Below are 18,235 nucleotides of genomic sequence, written 5' to 3'. Positions count from 1 at the left end.
CTTCAGACAAATAATTACCTAGCCGTGTGGCCTTGGGCAAGCCACTTAACTCCGTTGCCTTGCAAAAACTAAAAAAATAAAAAATAAAAACAAAAATAAAAAAACCTAAAAAAAAAATCCTGGAAAGATTTACATGAACTGATGCAAAGTGACAGGAGCACAATCAGGAGAACATTGTACAACAGTATCAGAAGTATTGTATGAGGATAAACTGTGAATTGACTAAGTTATTTTCAGCAAATCAATGATCCAAGACAATACAGAAGGATTCATGATGGAAAAAATGTTATCCACATGGCTTCAGAAAGAACTGATGGATTCTGAATGTAGATTTAATCATACTTTTCAAAATTTTATTTTTTTGTGGATTTTTTGCCTGTTTTTCCTTTCACAATGTGACTAATATGGAAATGTGTTTTGCATGACTACACACATACAATCTATATCAAGTTGTTTTCCTTCTCAATGAAAGGGCAAGGGAGAGAGGGAGGGAATTTGGAACTTAGAATTTTTTTTAAAAGAATGGTAAAAATTTTTATATATAATTGGGAAAAATACAATTTTGGTTAGAACATGGTCAAAATAAATAAATGAGTGGTAATAACAATCTTTATCTTTTAGTCTTTAATTTCCTACAGAAAATAAATAAGGAGATGGTTGTGACTTATAGGGTAGGAACTAACTTTGTCCTAATGACCAGGCAAATTCTCATCTGGAGCTTATAAGTTAAAAAAATTTTCATTAATAACCTAGATTTTCTTATAGTCTCTAAAAAAAATCAAAGGACTTGAATTTTAGCATACTAATTGTATCAAAGTATGACTTGGTATGACATTTGAAAGATGAAAGCACTCAATACTTGGTTTTATTTAAAGTGATTTAAATTTATTAATTTTGCTTAACCAACATGGCAAAAACAAATCAGCAAAAAATGTGGGTTTGGAGCATTTGCTAATAAAAAGCATGCTGCAAAAAAAAAAATCATCCAGATAAAATTCCCATCCTCTGGACAAAGTAAAAGAGTTCAGGAAGAAAGAGCAGTTAGTCAGTTGTACCTGCTGTTTGCCAGTCATTGTGCTAAGTACTAGAAATATAAAGAAAGGTGAAAGACTGTCTCTGCTTTACAGCTTTACCAGGGAGAAGGTGCTAGGTAATACCCAAAGCCAAACCCAATTACATAAAACTAGTTTAGTTTTTGAAGTATCTGCTCTGCCTAAAATTTATTCTGTTGGGAAAAGGGAAAAGTCATCTTTGGCTAAATTTTGTTCTTCACAGCAAAACCTGCACCCCCTTAAATATATGTAGAATTTTAAAAACTCAATTATATGCCTTTAAAAATAGTGAATAGAGAAAGGTCTAGGTTTTCAATCCAAAACAAACTCTAATATCCAGGATCTTCTTGCTGTTCAGTCATGTTCAGCTCTTCATGACCCCTTTTGGGGTTTTTCTCAACAAAGATACTAGAGTATTTTGTCGTGCCATTTTCTTCTCCATCACATTTTTAGATAAGGAAACTGAGGCAAACAGGGTTAAGTGCCTTGCCCTAAGCTGCTAAGTCTCCATACTGAACTCAGATCTTTCTGCCTCCAAGCCCATCATTCTGGCCATAGTACTATTTATCCTGGGTTTTACAGAGTAGTCATAATTCTGCTATTCACTTCCTTGCCTCTCCTTAATGCATATCGGTTTAAAGTAAATTAGAAGCTTTTAAATTTAGTGCTGCCCTTGCAAAGGAAATGCTATAAACAGAACCTCAGGGTATCACTTGAAAGGCAGATGGTAGATTTGTGATAGCCTAGATTTATGTGTCCTTACCAAAGTCAGCATGAACAAGGATAAATGACCTCACAAGAATGACCTTGCCCTTGGTTGGAATTCTTTGAAACCGTGTGGTTCAAAGGATCCAGAAGTCATCAAATCCTAGGAGCAGAATTTCAGGGGACATTTATTTTCCTGGATTAACTGTGACTTCTTTTTTTTCTTTAAATATAGCCCATAGAGTGATGCTCAGATGGTCCAATATTTCTCATTTGTTTCTGTTTTAAAGGGGAATAAAATTGATTTTCTGTGTGTTTTTTTCTCTCGATTTGAAGGACAAAAAATTTAAAGAGCAAGAGAAGAAAGGGGATTTTCTTCATCGACCATTTCCAAAAACGTTAGATAAGAACCTGACTTCATACAAGCAACCATCTCCTTGTCTCATCACACAAATTCAAAACACCAAAGCCAGAAAGGACCAGAAAGTGACCAAGCCTAATTTCCCAGAAAAAGGTTAGTCATAAACAATTTGCTTCATCAATCAACCTAGGTATCTCTACTGAATGCCTTCCATGTGCCTATGTGGTCCTGTTAAGATATAGAAGTATAATACATAGTTCCTAGCCTCACAGTTTAGTCTTATTGAGTAGACAAGGTCAAGGCCCATAAAATAGAACAAGTACTTGTCTAACTGTGTTGCCAATTATATACATAACAAAAGGTCAAAGAAGGGAGATATCTATGTGGGCTGGAGAAGTTGAAGGTTTTATGGGGAGGCAGAACTTGAAGGATTAAGAAGGAGGGCCTTAAGTAAGGAAACAGCATGAGCAAAATGAAAAGGCAGGAATGAGCATGGGGTGTTGGGGACAGGGAGATTGGTCTACAAAGGAGATATTTTTCAGCTGGGAGATTTGCCAGGGCCCCTAAATCACTTCTCATATCACACCACTTAGGTAGCTGCCTACACTGGGCCATTAAAACAAGCCATTTATACCTACAACATATATATTTAGTAGAAAAAAAAAAGAAATACATCATGTTGCAAATTGAACTTGAAATTTTTTTTATTAAAAGCAAATTTGTGGACCTTTTCCCTTCTTTACTGGCACAAATTGCAAACTAGGAATTTGGCATTAATTAAATATTAATAATGGGTAACTTGTATTGCTTTAAGCTTTTAAAAATATTTTACGTTTATCTTGTTATTTTCATTTATTTTAACTTTTAAAATGCTTTGTGGATAGTTTTTTCCTTATCACAGCTATCAACTATCTTCCTCTCTATCCTCCCTAAGGAAAAGTTCTTCTCTGTACAAATAGTAGTTAAGCAAAACAAATCAACATATTAATTATATCTGAGAATGTCTATCTTGTTCTGTACTCTAGTCCATTAGCTTTCTACTAATATATGCAAGCTGAGTTTTCTTTTGAAAGCATAATTGGTTGCATCTCTAGTTAAAGGTCTTTCAGAGTTGTTTCCCTTCATGTTATTCTGATCAAACACATAAATTGTTTTCTTGGTTCTGTTCATTTTTTCTGCTTCTATTTATCTCTGAATCTATGAGCACCTACTTGGTTTACAGTTATTTATTATGATAAGAATTGGCTGTCTTAACAGTTATTTTACACATAGGTCCCTTCCCTCTATTCCATTCCTACTTGATAGTGATAAGGATGGGGATTGTACCTTTGATTGCAAATATATAAGGAATTCTCAGGTGAAGAAGCTCAAATTAAATGCAGATCACTTCCTACTGTGTAACCCTCAGAGAATTGCTCTTAAAAATTAAAATTACAATGGGATCAGGTATTTTATATTTTTAAAAATATGAATTTAAGTTTCCCATTGTGTTGGCATGTAATTAGGCAGTCATGCCTAAATTCCTTTGATTTCCTTATTGATAGTAGTGATTTCTCCTTTTACATTTTTTATATTAGTGATTTGGTATTTTCTTTTTCAAAAGTCAAATGGTTAGTGGTTTTTCTACTTTATGCTCTTTAAAAACCTCAAAATTTTATTAATTCAACAAATTATAAAAATGTTATTTATTTTAAGACTATTTTTCTGGGTTTGGGGTTTTTTAGCTTCTCTTTTGATTAGTATGTTTTGTGATATAATTTTTCCCCTTTAAACTGCTTTTGACTTCATCTAACAGGTTTCTTAATGTTCATTATAATTCTCTTTGCTAAAATTTTCTATCATGCCTATAATTTATTTTTTTGACTCAAACATTCTTTGTATTCACCTAAGCCTTCCTTTCTTTAAATTAAATTGATTATGATTTTGTGTTATAATCAGTAATGGATGTGCTTGCTTTTTCTATATTTATTTAGGCTAAAAGTTCCATGGAGACCTGAGAAATACTCACATTTCTTTTAATTCTTATTCAATAATTGTCAGAATATTATATAATCAGTCTTTCTAAAATGCTATTCAGATTTTTAACTTTTCAGGCTTATATTTAAATGTGAAAGAAAGGAGTAAATTAAGATTCTTCAAAATTACTGTTTTGTCTGTTTTCCCCTTAAGATCAATAAGATTTTTTAAAAAATATTTTTGTGTTTCATTTTAGGTACACATATATTTAATATTTATTTTACTTCATATTCTATAAAAAATATAGTTTCCTTGTTTATTTCCTTTTACTGTTTCTACATTCATTATACTCTTGAAAAAGACCATGATTGCCACTCCTGCTTTTTTGGATTAAGTGAAGATGTAACTCCAGTATTTCCTCTTAACTTCAAATGAGACTTTATGTTCCAAATGTTTTGGAAGGAAAGAAGAAATGGCTGATTGAATGATTAAGTGCTTATTAAATGTCAGGAACTGTCTTAAAAGCTGACAATAACAAATAGAAGCAAAAAGAAAAATATTTTCTGTCCTCATGGAATTTACATTCTAATGGAGAAAGACACACAAACAAAAGAAGCTGAAAAGCATTGTTGGGGAGGTGGGATATAGGTACTTGGCAAGTTTTGGGGGTGGTGATTTTGAAGTCTGAAAATTCACCTCTAAGGACTGAAAGAAGAATGAGAAAGCAGGCCAACTGGATTTTTTTTTTTAAAGGGAGTTTCAGGAGGAATGCATCAGTGAGAGAAAAAGGAACGAGACATGGAGGGATATTGTATGACCACAGAGAAGGGTAGAATATTCCAGAGTGAAAAGGAAAATTTCAGAATAAGAGAAAACTAAAGACATGATTTCAAAGTCTGTAAGGTCAAAAAGTCAGTGGGAGAATGTTAATATATTGGTAAATTTTGCTTTCTGTTCTATTCAGCCCTCTTGGGTTTTATGGTAATTCCTTTCTCATTCACATTCATGGATATGATTGTTAGGTTTTTTCCCTTGCATCATATCCCTCCTTTGTCTGTCTCCTGCTCCTTTTAAAAGAAAAAAGAAAAGTGAAATAAATATATTGGCATTAACAATTCAGTTATTCAATTGTTGTTGTTCAGTTCTTTTTTTTCAGTTCTGTCTGATTTTTCGTGACCCCATTTGGGGTTTCTTGCCATTTTCTTCTCCAGCTCATTTTAGACATGAGGAAATGAAAGCATAGTTAAATCTTAGACAGGGTCCCTTAAGTGGTAAGTGTCTGAGTCCAGATTTGAATTCATGATGATAAGTCTTCCGGATTCCAGGCCCAGCACTCTATCCACTGTCCCACCTAATTGCCCCTAGTATTACTAATAGTTATCTAAAATTAAAATAGTTTGATCTTAATCTTTTGTCCTTCCTCTATTAACCCAGTCCCTATCTAAGTTGCTGGATCTTAATCTTTTTCTCCTTTTAAGCTCCCTTCATAATGCCATCTGCATAGCAAAAGGAGTGTTCCTTTTATTTCTGATTATTTCCTCTTTTATTTCACCCAGCCTTTTAAACTCCTCTCTTTCTTTTCTTGTTCCTTTCAATTTCCCAACTGATTTTAATGTATTCTTTTCCACATTCAGATAAAATTTCATAAGATTCTTAAATCCCCTTACTCTTCATCCATTTTCATATATTCTTATTATGATCCATGCCTATAATGAAGAATTGTGAGTGCCTCCCTCTTTCTCACTTCTTTCTATATGTCTTTCCCCCTTGTTTTTCTTTACTCTCTTAAATTAAACAAAATTGCAAACAAAACCCCTCAAGATTTAATATTTTCTTTGCTCTTAAGAAAGATGAGGTTTTGAAGGGATAATGATCTTTTTCCCTATTAAGATGTAAGTATCTATTATCTAACTTGCTCAAGAATAGTTACCATTCTAAGTTTCTCTTGTCTTTCTTATTTGTGTAAAAAGGGGAAAAAAGTCTGGTCTCCAGCTCTGTTTTTCTCAAAAAGAATGCTTTAAAGTCTTCTATTCATTTTTCTTCATTTTTTTCCTCTGTAACATTATACTTATTTTTCAGGGATAAGTTATTCCAGTTTTATGGAATTTACCACACTCACTTGTAGGTTACTCTTTAGCCTGCTATTGATTTTTTTCCATTTTTATACTTGTTATATAGAGGTTTACAATTACTTGGGGGGGGGTGTTGGATGCTTTCTTTCTAATTAATAAAAGTAAACCTCTCTTTATTCATTAGTTAATTAAATTACCAAACTAACTAATACTATTATTTAATATACTTTATAATATATTTAATATTATATAATATAAATTAATAATTAAATATATTATTTAATAATCGACTTACTCATATACAATTTATGAACAAATAAAAATGAGTGATAAAGCAAAGACAAATCATAATATGAAAAATTAGTCACCTGAAATTCTCACTCTACTAGCAAATAACTTCTTCACTTATGAAAACAAAGTTCTATATCATTCATTTTTTTCTCAAAACACCAAATATAGTTTCTTCTCAAAAATTTTCAAAATAAAGGTGAAATCATCTTCATCAGAAAAGAGCTAATCATCTTTACCTCTTTTTTCTCTCCAGCTTCTTTTTTTTCTTAATTTTTGCAGAGTAATAGGGGTTAAGTGACTTGCCCAAGATCACATAGCTAGTTAATTACTGTCTGGGGTGGGATTTGAATTCATGTCCTCCTGACTCCAGGGCCAGAGCTCTATCCACTGTGCCATCTAACTTCCCCCTGTGCTGCCCAGCTTCTTTCACCACACTCATTTCCTTTCCATAAATCAAAATTCCAAAACACACACTATTTTTCTGACTCTGGAGAGCAAGGTATTTCATAATGAGATATTTTTTTTCAGTTGATTTTCCCACCTATCAGTAGAAACTTTTTTCCTCAACATCAACTTTAGACTTTAAAAATACTGTAACATTATCTATAGTTTCTTTGAGAAGTTATAAATTAGAAGTTGTAAGTATTTTTCTTTTGTCTTTTGGGATATCATATTCCAATATTTACTTTCTATAAGGTAAGTTGCTGCTAAATTTTGTGTGATCCTGACTGATTCTTTGGTACTTGATTCTTTCATACCTCCTTCCTAGTTTCTTGTGAGACTTTTTTCTTTAATCTGAAATGTCTGGATTGTGGTTATGACATTTATGACTATGTTTAATTTGGAGTTTCTTTCATAGAATTACAGATTTGGAAGGACCATCAACAGCCATATGGTCCAGCCTAACACCAAAAAAAATATCCAATGTAACATAACCCAAACTTGGTCATCTAACCTCTCTCTACTGGAAGATCTTTAAGAATAAAGAATTCAGGGGTGGCTAGGTGGCGCAGTGGATAGAGCACCAGCCCTGGAGTGAGGAGTACCTGAGTTCAAATCCAGCCTCAGACACTTAATAATTACCTATCTGTGTGGTCTTGGACAAGCCACTTAACCCCATTTACCTTGCAAAAAAATGAAAAAAAAAATATAAAAAAAATAAAGAATCCATGACCTATCTGAGTAATTTGGGGACAGCTCTAATTGTTAGGAAGTCTTTCCTGTCATCTAAAAATACTTTAGCCTCTTTCTAGCTTCCACACTTTTAAATCTCACTATTGTGTCTTTCCTAAATCTTCTTTTCCCATGTATTGCACTAGAGTTCTTCCTCCATTCTATTTACCTTCTTTTGGATAGTTTCATATTTATCAATATCCTTTATAAACTTTGGAGCCCAGAAGTGAAAACATCACTTGAGGCTAACAGCTCCTCTATTCTCAGAAGTCTATGCATCTCAATGCCTCTTTTGGGGTGCCGTATCACATTGCTAACTCTATAGTCTCATAGATCTTTTCGTTTTTTTGTTTTTGCAAGGCAATGAGGTTAAGTGATTTGCCCAAGGTCACACACAAAATAAGTATCAAATATCTGAGGCTGGATTTGAACTCAGGTCTTCCTGACTTCAGGGTTTGTGTTTCATCTTTTGCACCACCTAGCTGCCCCTCACAAAAGTTGCTGTCTAACCATGAATCCCCCAACTTGTACATAAAAGATTGATTTGACTGACTTATGATTTTTAATTTTATAAAAGAAAAAATTAGTTATTCTTTATTTCTTCCTTCCTCAGTTATCCTGCTGATATCAGACACTTATGGTTTTCTCTATAATTTGATTTTCTTGAATGCAGATTCACTTCGTGGCCTTAGCCCCTTCCATGAAGCTGCTATTGGAGCCAAGACTGGTTGTATTGCTTCTTGTTCCTTGGAATATCTTGAAATTCAGCAACCTAGAACCCCAAGAATTATGAAGAAGCAGGAGCTTCATCAGCAAGAACCTGCAAGCATGGGGATCCAGCCAAAGGAAGCTCATTTAATCCTAGATGTTGTACGGTCCTTTGAATCGGTTGATCGAGAGGACCAACTAGAACTGCTCTCTCCAACTCATCACTTTAGGATTCTGGGTTCACCAGTGAACATTTTACGGAGAAACTCTAATGAGAGGACATTATCCCCAGTCTTACCATTAGGAAGCATCTCCCCTAGCAAAGCTCTCAGCCATTCGACTCCAGTCTCTTTTGGCTTTGAAGAAAAATGCAGTCCTTCAAGGGAGGAGGGTATGTGTTCTCCTCCAGCAGTTCCTCCTAATGGAACCACACATCCTCTGGGAAGTCCAAATTGTGTGAAAAGTAGAGGCAGGTTTCCCATGATGGGAGTTGGACAAATGCTAAGAAAGAGAAATCAGACTATTCAGTCCTCCACTGACAAGCCTTTGGAGACCCGCCTGCCTCCACTACATCAGATTAATCCAGGAAACATTTCATTTGATACCAATGACAATGTGAAAGGCAATGTTAATTTAGGTCATTAGAGTTCTATTGTCTCTTAGGATTTGGAAGTTTCTCCACAAAGGAAAAGTATTGATACATAGCTCTTCATATATACAAGAGTGTTATGTCTGGGTAATCTTATTGTCTTTCACTGGCTCACTTTATGAGATGAGAGATAAATAAGCTCTTTTTTATATTTTGTGTTTAAAAAAAACTTAACAGCTAAAGTTCATCAGTTGTCTTTGAAGACTGTCCAGTGAAACCTATTTCCCTGAACTTCAGAAAAGTACACACACACACACACACACACACACACACACACACACTTACATGTATATGTACATACATCTGTGTGTGTATATGTAGTGGGAGTGGGGGGAATTTGATATAAACAATTGCCAATTTGGATCATTCAATCCCTCCTCCTTTATCACCATCCCTTGAAATAAGAACTGTGTGTTGACAGTCTTTAATTTTTATGTTGCCACTGGCAACATTTGTGTGTTTTTGAGTGGAATCCTTTAATTTTCTATATGCCATAATCATGTGTAAAACAGGTATATCAAAAGAACATTCAGTTGGCAGAAAAGTTTGATTCACAAAAGTGTTCTATTTTTAGTGAAGTGATCCTTTGCTTTTGTAATGGAATGAATCCATTACAATGTCATGACATACCAGTAAGATAAGAACTAGAATTTGTTGTCCTAGTTTATTGATACAGAATATCAAAATTAAGATACAGTCAACCTTGATGCACCATTGAGCCACAGACACAAGAAAGAACCACCTTCCTATAGAAAGGGCTGTTGGACTGAAAAATGAACTGAATTTCAAGAATTAAGATGAAAAAGAAGACAGGAACTCTGCTCTCTGGAGCAAGGTTTTGCCAAAGGTTTCGGTTATTGTTGCTTAGTTGAGGTATTTGGGCCTCTTTCCATCCCTACCTGAAATTAGTTAATGAGTGAATCATTTCTTTTTCTTTTAAAATTTACAAAATTAATATCAACAAACATAGACAAAGAACAGAAGAAGGCTCTATATATGTAACTGTGAACTTCTCTAGATAGTACAGTTTATGTTTTAATTTTAATATGGTAGTGACAAAAATGTCCTGTTTGTGTCCTTTTTTGAAATCCTTCTGCTCCTATGTGTATTTTTTAATTTTTTTTTGCTAGTCCATTTTTTTTTCTTTGCCCATTCCTATCATCATTCCCTGATCTCCCCACCTCGGCTTCCAAAATAGCAAACCACTCTTTCACAAAGGAAATTTCATCATGAGATACTGAACACAAATAGCAAAACTATTTTTGAGATTGTTTGGTAAGCTAAAAAATGATTCTGCTAAGCTCATCTTAGTTTCATTAGGAACTTTAAGAAGGTTGGAGGTTATCACAGTCTTAGAGAGATGGAAGAGACCTTTTCAACCTCTTCATCTAAAAGAGGAGGAAATAGAGGTTGTAAGCCATACAGGTAGTGAAAAAGAGAACTGGAATCCGGTCTTCTTTTGGCTAAACGATGAGGTGGTGCCTCAAGGTAGATAGTAGGGTGCTGAACCCTATTCATTAGAAAGTAAGAAAGACCCTATTCATAAGAGCTGTGTGACCCTGATCTAGTCATTTAATCTGTCTGTTGGTTTTGTCAACAGTAAAATGGGGACGATAGTGATAGCATTACCTTCCTCCCAGAATGGTGGTGAGAATCAAATGAAATTTGTAAAGTGCTCAACTCACCATAGGCCAATTATGGCCTATGTCTATCCCTTTCACATGCATGGATGCCATTTTTGCTGGAGTTGAGAACTGTAAGAGGGAGGGGGATTAATCCCTGCACTTGTGAAGTCTGACACACCCATCTTCCATCAAGTCACCTGGGTCATTCCATAATGTTTCTCAGTCATTTGCAGTCAGACATTTGCAGGAGAACTAAAGTGGAATTCTTATAACCAGAAGGCTAAACCATCTCTGTAGCAGTGTTATTTCTAGACTGCCGAGGAAGGTAGCACATTCTAGAACAAAGCTATATGTTATGAGCTGTGAAAACAGATTTGCCAGACATATGCCATCTTTAAATGTATTGTCTCCTTTGAAGTACCACCCTTGGTTGGGGGTGGGGTGAGATAGGGAGAAAAAAGACAAGGAGGGAGGGAAGAGAATAAATTTTAGTTCTCTTTTCCCCACATAGATTTGCTGAGGATTTTAAAAGACTGAACCAAAGCTGAGTGTATTGAGGTTTTGGCTGGGCTCTATCTGTCTTCACTGAATCTTGATTATTTCCAGCTTAAGCTCCATGCTTTGGTTGCTTTCTCCTCTTAGCCATTGATCATGAATGGACCCTGAAAACAACTGGGGAAAACAATTCATAATCAGCATGGTTGGATCACAGATGTGATTAACTTAACATAGGTGTTGGATAGCTTAGAGAGATGGATCACAGGCTGAGGCGAAGTCCTTTGCCTATTAAATAATGTAAATAATTCTTGCTTCAACAAGCAAGAATCCCATCTACAAATAGTCTACTGAAAACAAGTCAGGGACCTCATCTTTCAATAAACAGGCAAATAATTCTTAAAACAATTTGGGAAGGAGGGTACAGGGTTAGAATTAACATGTTCCTACCCCACTGACCCTCAAAGAACTTATATTCTCCTGGCGAAATACAAGTTTTCACATAAGTAAATATAGGAAATAGGAAAAAATAAATACAAAATTATGTGGGGAGGACACAAATATCTTAGGAAATCAGGAAAGCCCTTTGAACCTAGAAGGGAACTAAATGTCATTTTTAAAAATAGTGTAGGTGAGAAGAACATGCCAGGCACATGATTGCATATGCAAAAACATGGAGATGGGAGAATGAACATTGTTCACTTTAAAGATCTGCAAATAAGCTAAATTGGCTGGAGGAAATGTGTAACATTTTAAAAATGTTTCTGAATTTGAATTAAAAGATAAAATTCTAGTTAAAGTTGAACATTGGTAATATTTGACTTCTTAGTGATTTCTTATACTGTTGAAACATACCATCCCCTCTCTTTTCCCATACATCTGATAATCAGTTTCAGTAATAAAAATCAAACTTATTTTTTCTCCCTTGTGTGAGTCCTTCTAACATGTTCCTTAAATTTTCAGATGACATGAAACTGAGAGGTATAGTTTTTGACAACCTGGATCAAAAAGAATCATTAATGAACTGAAGCAAAGGACCAAAACTTGTAAAATAAAAAAAAAATAGGAATAAATGTAAAGTTCTACCTTTGAGCTCCAAAAAAATCACAAGTATGATTTTTTTTTTAGGTTTTTGCAAGGCAAAGGGGTTAAATGGCTTGCCCAAGGCCACACAGCTAGGTAATTATTAAGTGTCTAAGACCAGATTTGAACCCATGTACTCCTGACTCCAGGGCTGGTGCTTTATCCACTACGCCACCTAGCTGCCCCCACAAGTATGATTTAGGAAAAGTATGGATATACAATAGTTCACATAGAAGAGAAATATGGGGAAGTTATAATATTGCAAGCTCAAAATGAGATAATAGTTGTGGCATAACCCCTAAGGTCCTTTCCAACTCATCCTGTGATTCTAAACTACATTTTGGGGAGGGGGAATTAATGTTTCTATTATTTTGCTATTTTTGGTATCCAAATTAGTCTCTAGATCTTCCAAGTTGACACTGATTTTTTTTTAAGGTTTTTGCAAGGCAAATGGGGTTAAGTGGCTTGCCCAAGGCCACACAGCTAGGTAATTATTAAGTGTCTGAGACCGGATTTGAATCCAGGTACTCCTAACTCCAGGGCCGGTGCTTTATCCATTGCACCACCTAGCTGCCTCTTGACACTGATTTTTTTTTTTTTTAAAACCAAGAGAGCAAAGTAAATAGGGAAATTGATATTAGGAATTCTTGAGTGATGACATTCTTCTTACCATTTAGATAAACATTTACTTTGCAAACTACTATCTTATTATTAGCAACTAGATGACACAGTGGAGAAAACACCAACCCTGGAGTCAGAAGAATTTGAATTCAAATTTGGCCTCAGAAGCTAGCTATGTGACTTTGGGCAAGTTAACTTAATCCTGATTGCCTGGCATCCAGAACCATCTCCAGACATCCTAATTGATATCTGTGTCCTGAAGCCAGATGGTTCTGGAGGAGAGAGTAAGGCTGATAACAGCACAGTATCCCCCCTCTCTCAAATCCAGTTCACTGGATTATCGTGACATCACCTCCCTGATGTCATGGTTTTTGAGAATGAAGGGAAAAAAATCATTATCTCAGAAAGTTGCTTATAGCATTGAGGATTTCAGTACTTACCCAGAGGTAACAAGCCAGTAAAATTCAGAAGCAGACTTGAACCCATCTTCCTGTCTCTGGAACCACATTGTCAATAATAATAATATCCCTCCATCTGACATGGAGTATTTATTTCTAAATCCATGAAGAAACTTTGTCTATTTCCAATTACAATCATAATTACATTTATGTAGGATTCAAAGATTTACAAAATAGGCTTTTTTTTTTTTGCTCATGGCATCCTTGCAAGATAGAACTAGTGTCATCCCCTTTTTACAAAAGGAAAAAATGAGGTTTCAAGAGTTTAAATGAAGATTTGCCTAAGGTTACACAGTAACTATTATAGTTTTAGAGACTAGGCTAAAACATAGGTGTCCTGAGTCCAGATCTTTTACCACTACCCTGTACTGCCTCTCTATTACATTTTTGTATAAGTTTGCAATGTGTGTGTGCCAGTAAATTCTGTGAATTCCTTTTCTCCCTTAAATATAACCTAGTAGGTGTACTTTTTTTATATTTGTTCATAAAAGCCAATGTGTTGTTGTCAGTAAAAGAACATTCCATACATACTTCAGAACCAACCCAGATTCCTGTGTAATGGACTGTTACAAATGATAACTTCATTTGAACTTAGATTTATTTTGAACTCCAGGAAAATTCGGGGTCAGGAGGAGGGAGGTACTATTGTATTTTCTGTAAGAACACAGCAAATATATGTAATAGAAGGAAAGAAGAAACATCAAATCTTTGATATGTAGAGCATTTGACCCTCCCATCCAATCTATTTGATGAGTATACAAATGTAATCTATGTCACAGTTAGTTGTTTCCTATCTGTCTACACTTGAACTCAATTTTGTCATTGTGTAAGAAAATTACTGAAATGTAATTGTATGAAGTACAAGAAAAATGAAGTTTTAATTGTGATTTGTTAATTAGTAAGGACTTTATTTGTCACTATCATTAAATGTATGTACCTTTTCAAAGTCTTTGTGATATACATATTTTTCTCCCCTACATGTGTAATCTTCACATGTTTTATTTGCTTTTAAGAAAAGCAAAAAAAAGCAGACACTGAGAAAATAGTATAGTTTGGTGTTGCTGGTAACACAAAAGATTTTACTTGAACACTTCACCTGTCAGATTTACTAAGAAATTTCACTCAGTACTTTTATTTGAGCTATAAAGTACTTTCTTCCAGAGATATTTCTCCCATTCTGGATATCTGTTTCATCCCAACAGGACATGTCTAGTTTAAGTCAATAAACTTAATAAAGTTCTTGTTATATGCCAGACATTATGGAAAGAGTCTGGGGTTAAAAAGATGAAAGTTGACATCACAGTTCCCACCATTAAGGAACTTACAATCTTTATAGTACAGAGAAGTACCAGGCACAACATGACAAGAACAAAGAATGTGTTTTTGACTGATGTGCCATAGTGATGGTAATTAATAATAATAATAGGTCACATGTATATAGTTCTTAATGTGTTCAAAGTCACATACATTTTCACATTTAATCAAGAAGAGTATTTTTCTCTTTTTTTTGAGTGTAATGATCTGAAGCTGGGATTCTAAAAGGGAAGGATATTTTTTATCATTTTGTCTATGAATTGGTAACATGAGATAGGTCTGGAGCTTTGGAATTGAGGGAGTGTATTTGAGTAGAAATCTCTCCTAGTTTCTTTGGTCTCCCTGAATTCCAAAAAAAAGGTAAAAAGGTCCCTTGGAATTGGTGGAATAAGAACTTTATAATAAGAACTTACAGAAAGGTAGCTTTCTTTTCTACTTCCTTCCCCCCAACTTCTCCCACCCCAACCTCACTTAATACTACCTTCAAGATGAAATTTAACTCCTAGCTAATCTTATGGCCTCCTTTCATTCAAATAAATCATTTTCTATGAAGACATCACTATATGTGGTAAATTCATAAAGTATAGGGTGGTATTTTGTTGTTATTTGCTTTGTTTTTTTGGCTGGAAGTATTAGGGAATGAGGTTTAGAAACCTTGGTTTTAATATTTATTTTCTTTGTAGGAGCCTCAGCATACTGAAGGTACTGTAAGAATAATTCAGAGCAATACTGGGAGTCGGTTCAATTTAATGTCATCACCTTTCAATGAGAGAAACTTATCCTCCCAAGTAGTAGTAAATCAATGTATTATTTGTGGCAACTTTGCTGTAAAGGGAATTTTTAGACACCTGACTCTAAAGACAAATATGTTATACATCTTTCTGAGGACGTATTTTCACTACACACATCTGCTTTAAAGCTGGAAAATATTTCAAGCAAGATCTCTTCAGACTTAATGATACCCACCCCAAGGTTGATGTTAAAATATTTTGGGGGGATGTGGATCACAGTACAAAATGAGGGCTAGAGTGGGTTGGTGCCATTCAAATTCTAGATGCATTTGAAACTAAGAGGTTTTCATATAACCAGAAGAGGACAAAGGCAGAGAGTAGAAATATTAACTGGGAATAAAACTGAAGTTTTCAACAAAAATAAATTTCTTACTTTCAATATAATACAATCTTGAAAACTAAATCATTGATTTATATTCCAATATTAATTTTATAAAGAATCATATCTCAGAATTTAATTTTTTCTAGGCCTTGTTTAGCACAGATATTTGGAACTAGGTAGCTAAGAAAGCAAGAAACCTCTGTATGTAGAAGAGGAAGGGGATGCTTTTTCAATACAATTGGTGAAGGTCAAACCTGACCAAAAAGAGCAGCCAGAATTCACCAGTATTGGTAAAAGATGACAAATTTTATTTTTGAAGATTCTTGTTTTATTGAAAACATCATTATGATTTGAAAATGACTTAGTGGTTGATTGGAACCCCTTTAATGTGACTACATTTAAATATCCTCTTGGATCTTTCAAATGGCATAATACTTTTAATCACATTATCAGTGTAATTGGCAATATAGTTTTCTTTCTTATTGTCTGCCTCATGAAGGATTTGGGGATGAGGGAGAAAGAGGTGCCAAAAGAAGAAAATTTACTTAACTTCCCAACAGTGATGTATTCGACATATAAAATTTTAAAATGAAAATGTCCACTTTTCAACAGGATTTGTCTATTAGAGGCTCCTTACTTTTTATTTTCCATTCATGGATTTAACATTTGTATATACATAGGTCTTCTGAAGGAAATAGCAAAGCCATTTGGAAGTAAGAGAATTGATTTCTTTAATTTCTTTTTCACCTTAGGTCAATATGACCTAGAAGACTACATGATACTCTTGGTCCTCATCCCAATCAATACTCCAACTACTTTCCAATGCTTACTGATTGATAAGAATGCAACATATCTTTGCATCATCATATTTACTATACTATACCTGGGTCTTTTTCCTGCTATTTGTTATTTGGGAGGAATGCTTTGCCTCTGCCTCCTCCAGTTTTTTCTTGAATCTCATTGGAACTCCAAGGTCATTGGCATGGTCACTAAAGAAGCTGGTAGGAGTTAGATAAATAGAGTTCTTTTTTTTCCTCAGCAGGATACTCAATAGGAGGTGTTGACTGAGTGTGAGACATACAACTGACATGCCAAGATAGGGAATTGATGAATCTAATCCAGTTACTCCAAACAGGTTAGAAGAGCTGAGGAGGGTGAGTCTAGAGGTTTTGATAGCTGCCTGAGTCACCTTTCTTTATATATTAGGGGATAGAATTGCCTACACTTACAACAATTTTGGAAATTTGTTGACCAGCCCTAAAAATGGTTGGCTAGTTAATCTCATTCTCTTAAAAAAAAAAAAACAACACAGCAGCTGCTTTGGGAAGCAGATGGCAACTATGGATCAGAAAGTACAATAGCAGCAGGCCAATGGAGCTATCCAGCCACAACAGGAGTGGATGGTGAACAAAATGGCAAAAGTAGAAAAACAAAGGAGTTTCCAGGCAAAATGAGAAAAGGAACCAAAGAGTACCAAGTCACAGGATGCAATTTAGAAGAATAAATCTAGACATTACTCTATTGGTATTGTTAGTCATCTGGCCCAAGTAAGCCTCAGGGAACAGTGGGGATGTGCCAGAGGAGAGTTTCCAGAATCTTAAGGAATCTTGTTTTTCCTCTGTTTTTGGTGAGGATCCTACCTCTAGGCTAGCACTACAAGTCTGGAGTGAGGGCCTCTGGGGTACCTTCCAAATCAAGGTCTAGGTGATGCAGTGGCTAGAGCATTGACCCCAGAGTCAGGAGGACCTGAGTTCAAATCCAACCTCAGCTGCTTAATTATTACCTAGTTGTGTGACCTTGGGCAAGTCACTTAACCCCATTGCCTTTCCTAAAACAAAAACAAAAAAGAATGACTGGACCTGGGAGGGCTAGTGGTGAGGTGGATGGACCAACAGCCAGGAGTCAAAAGGACCTGAGTTCAAATTCAGACTCAGACACTTGACACTTCCTAGCTGTGGGATTCTAGGCAAGTCATTTAACCCTGATTGTGTCAAAAAAATGATTAGGAATTTTTTTTAAATTGATTAGGTTGATTTATGGTTCTAGGAACAGTGACTTGACCTACCTATGTGTTTTTCCATATTTTGCTGTTATTGTGAATTTAGAGTATGTATGACAACTCAAGGGTTACATTCTGATTACTGATTATTTTAACACTTTTAATTTTAACACTAATAATTTGCATTTGCAGAGTACTTTATATTGTTCTAAGTGTGTTCACAATTCATGGAATTATAGAGCTAGAAATGGAAAGAAACTAACTAGTCTCTTTTTTCATAGATGAGCTAACTGGTTATTTGATTTGCTTGAGGTCACAAATTAAGAATCAGAGACAAACTGAGTCTATACCCAGAAGAGATTATGAAAAAAGTGTAAAAACATCACTTGTACAAAAATATTCATAGCAGCCCTGTTTGTGGTGGCAAAGAATTGGAAATTAAGTGAATGTCCTTCAATTGGGGAATGGCTTAAACTGTGGTATATATGTATGTCATGGAACACTATAGTTCTATTAAAAACTAGGAGGGATGGGAATTCAGGGAAGCCTGGAAGGATTTG

General features: G+C 34.8%; 1 protein-coding gene across 1 annotated transcript in view; it reads left to right on the top strand.

The window, feature by feature from the left end:
- Positions 1–17,790, top strand: part of HUNK (hormonally up-regulated Neu-associated kinase) — a 140,382-nt gene extending 122,592 nt beyond the window's left edge. The window contains exons 9-10 of the mRNA XM_074214121.1: positions 2,094–2,271; positions 8,284–17,790. Of these exons, the coding sequence (XP_074070222.1) occupies positions 2,094–2,271; positions 8,284–8,963 (858 nt within the window). The 3' untranslated portion in view covers positions 8,964–17,790. The remainder of the gene's footprint in view (positions 1–2,093; positions 2,272–8,283) is intronic.
- The last annotated feature ends 445 nt before the right edge of the window (positions 17,791–18,235 follow it).

This window comes from Macrotis lagotis, chromosome 1, assembly GCF_037893015.1.
Source record: "Macrotis lagotis isolate mMagLag1 chromosome 1, bilby.v1.9.chrom.fasta, whole genome shotgun sequence".
NCBI classification, from domain to species: Eukaryota; Metazoa; Chordata; class Mammalia; order Peramelemorphia; family Peramelidae; genus Macrotis; species Macrotis lagotis.
Note: the sequence above shows the minus strand (reverse complement) of the source record. Positions and strands in the feature narration are given on the sequence as shown.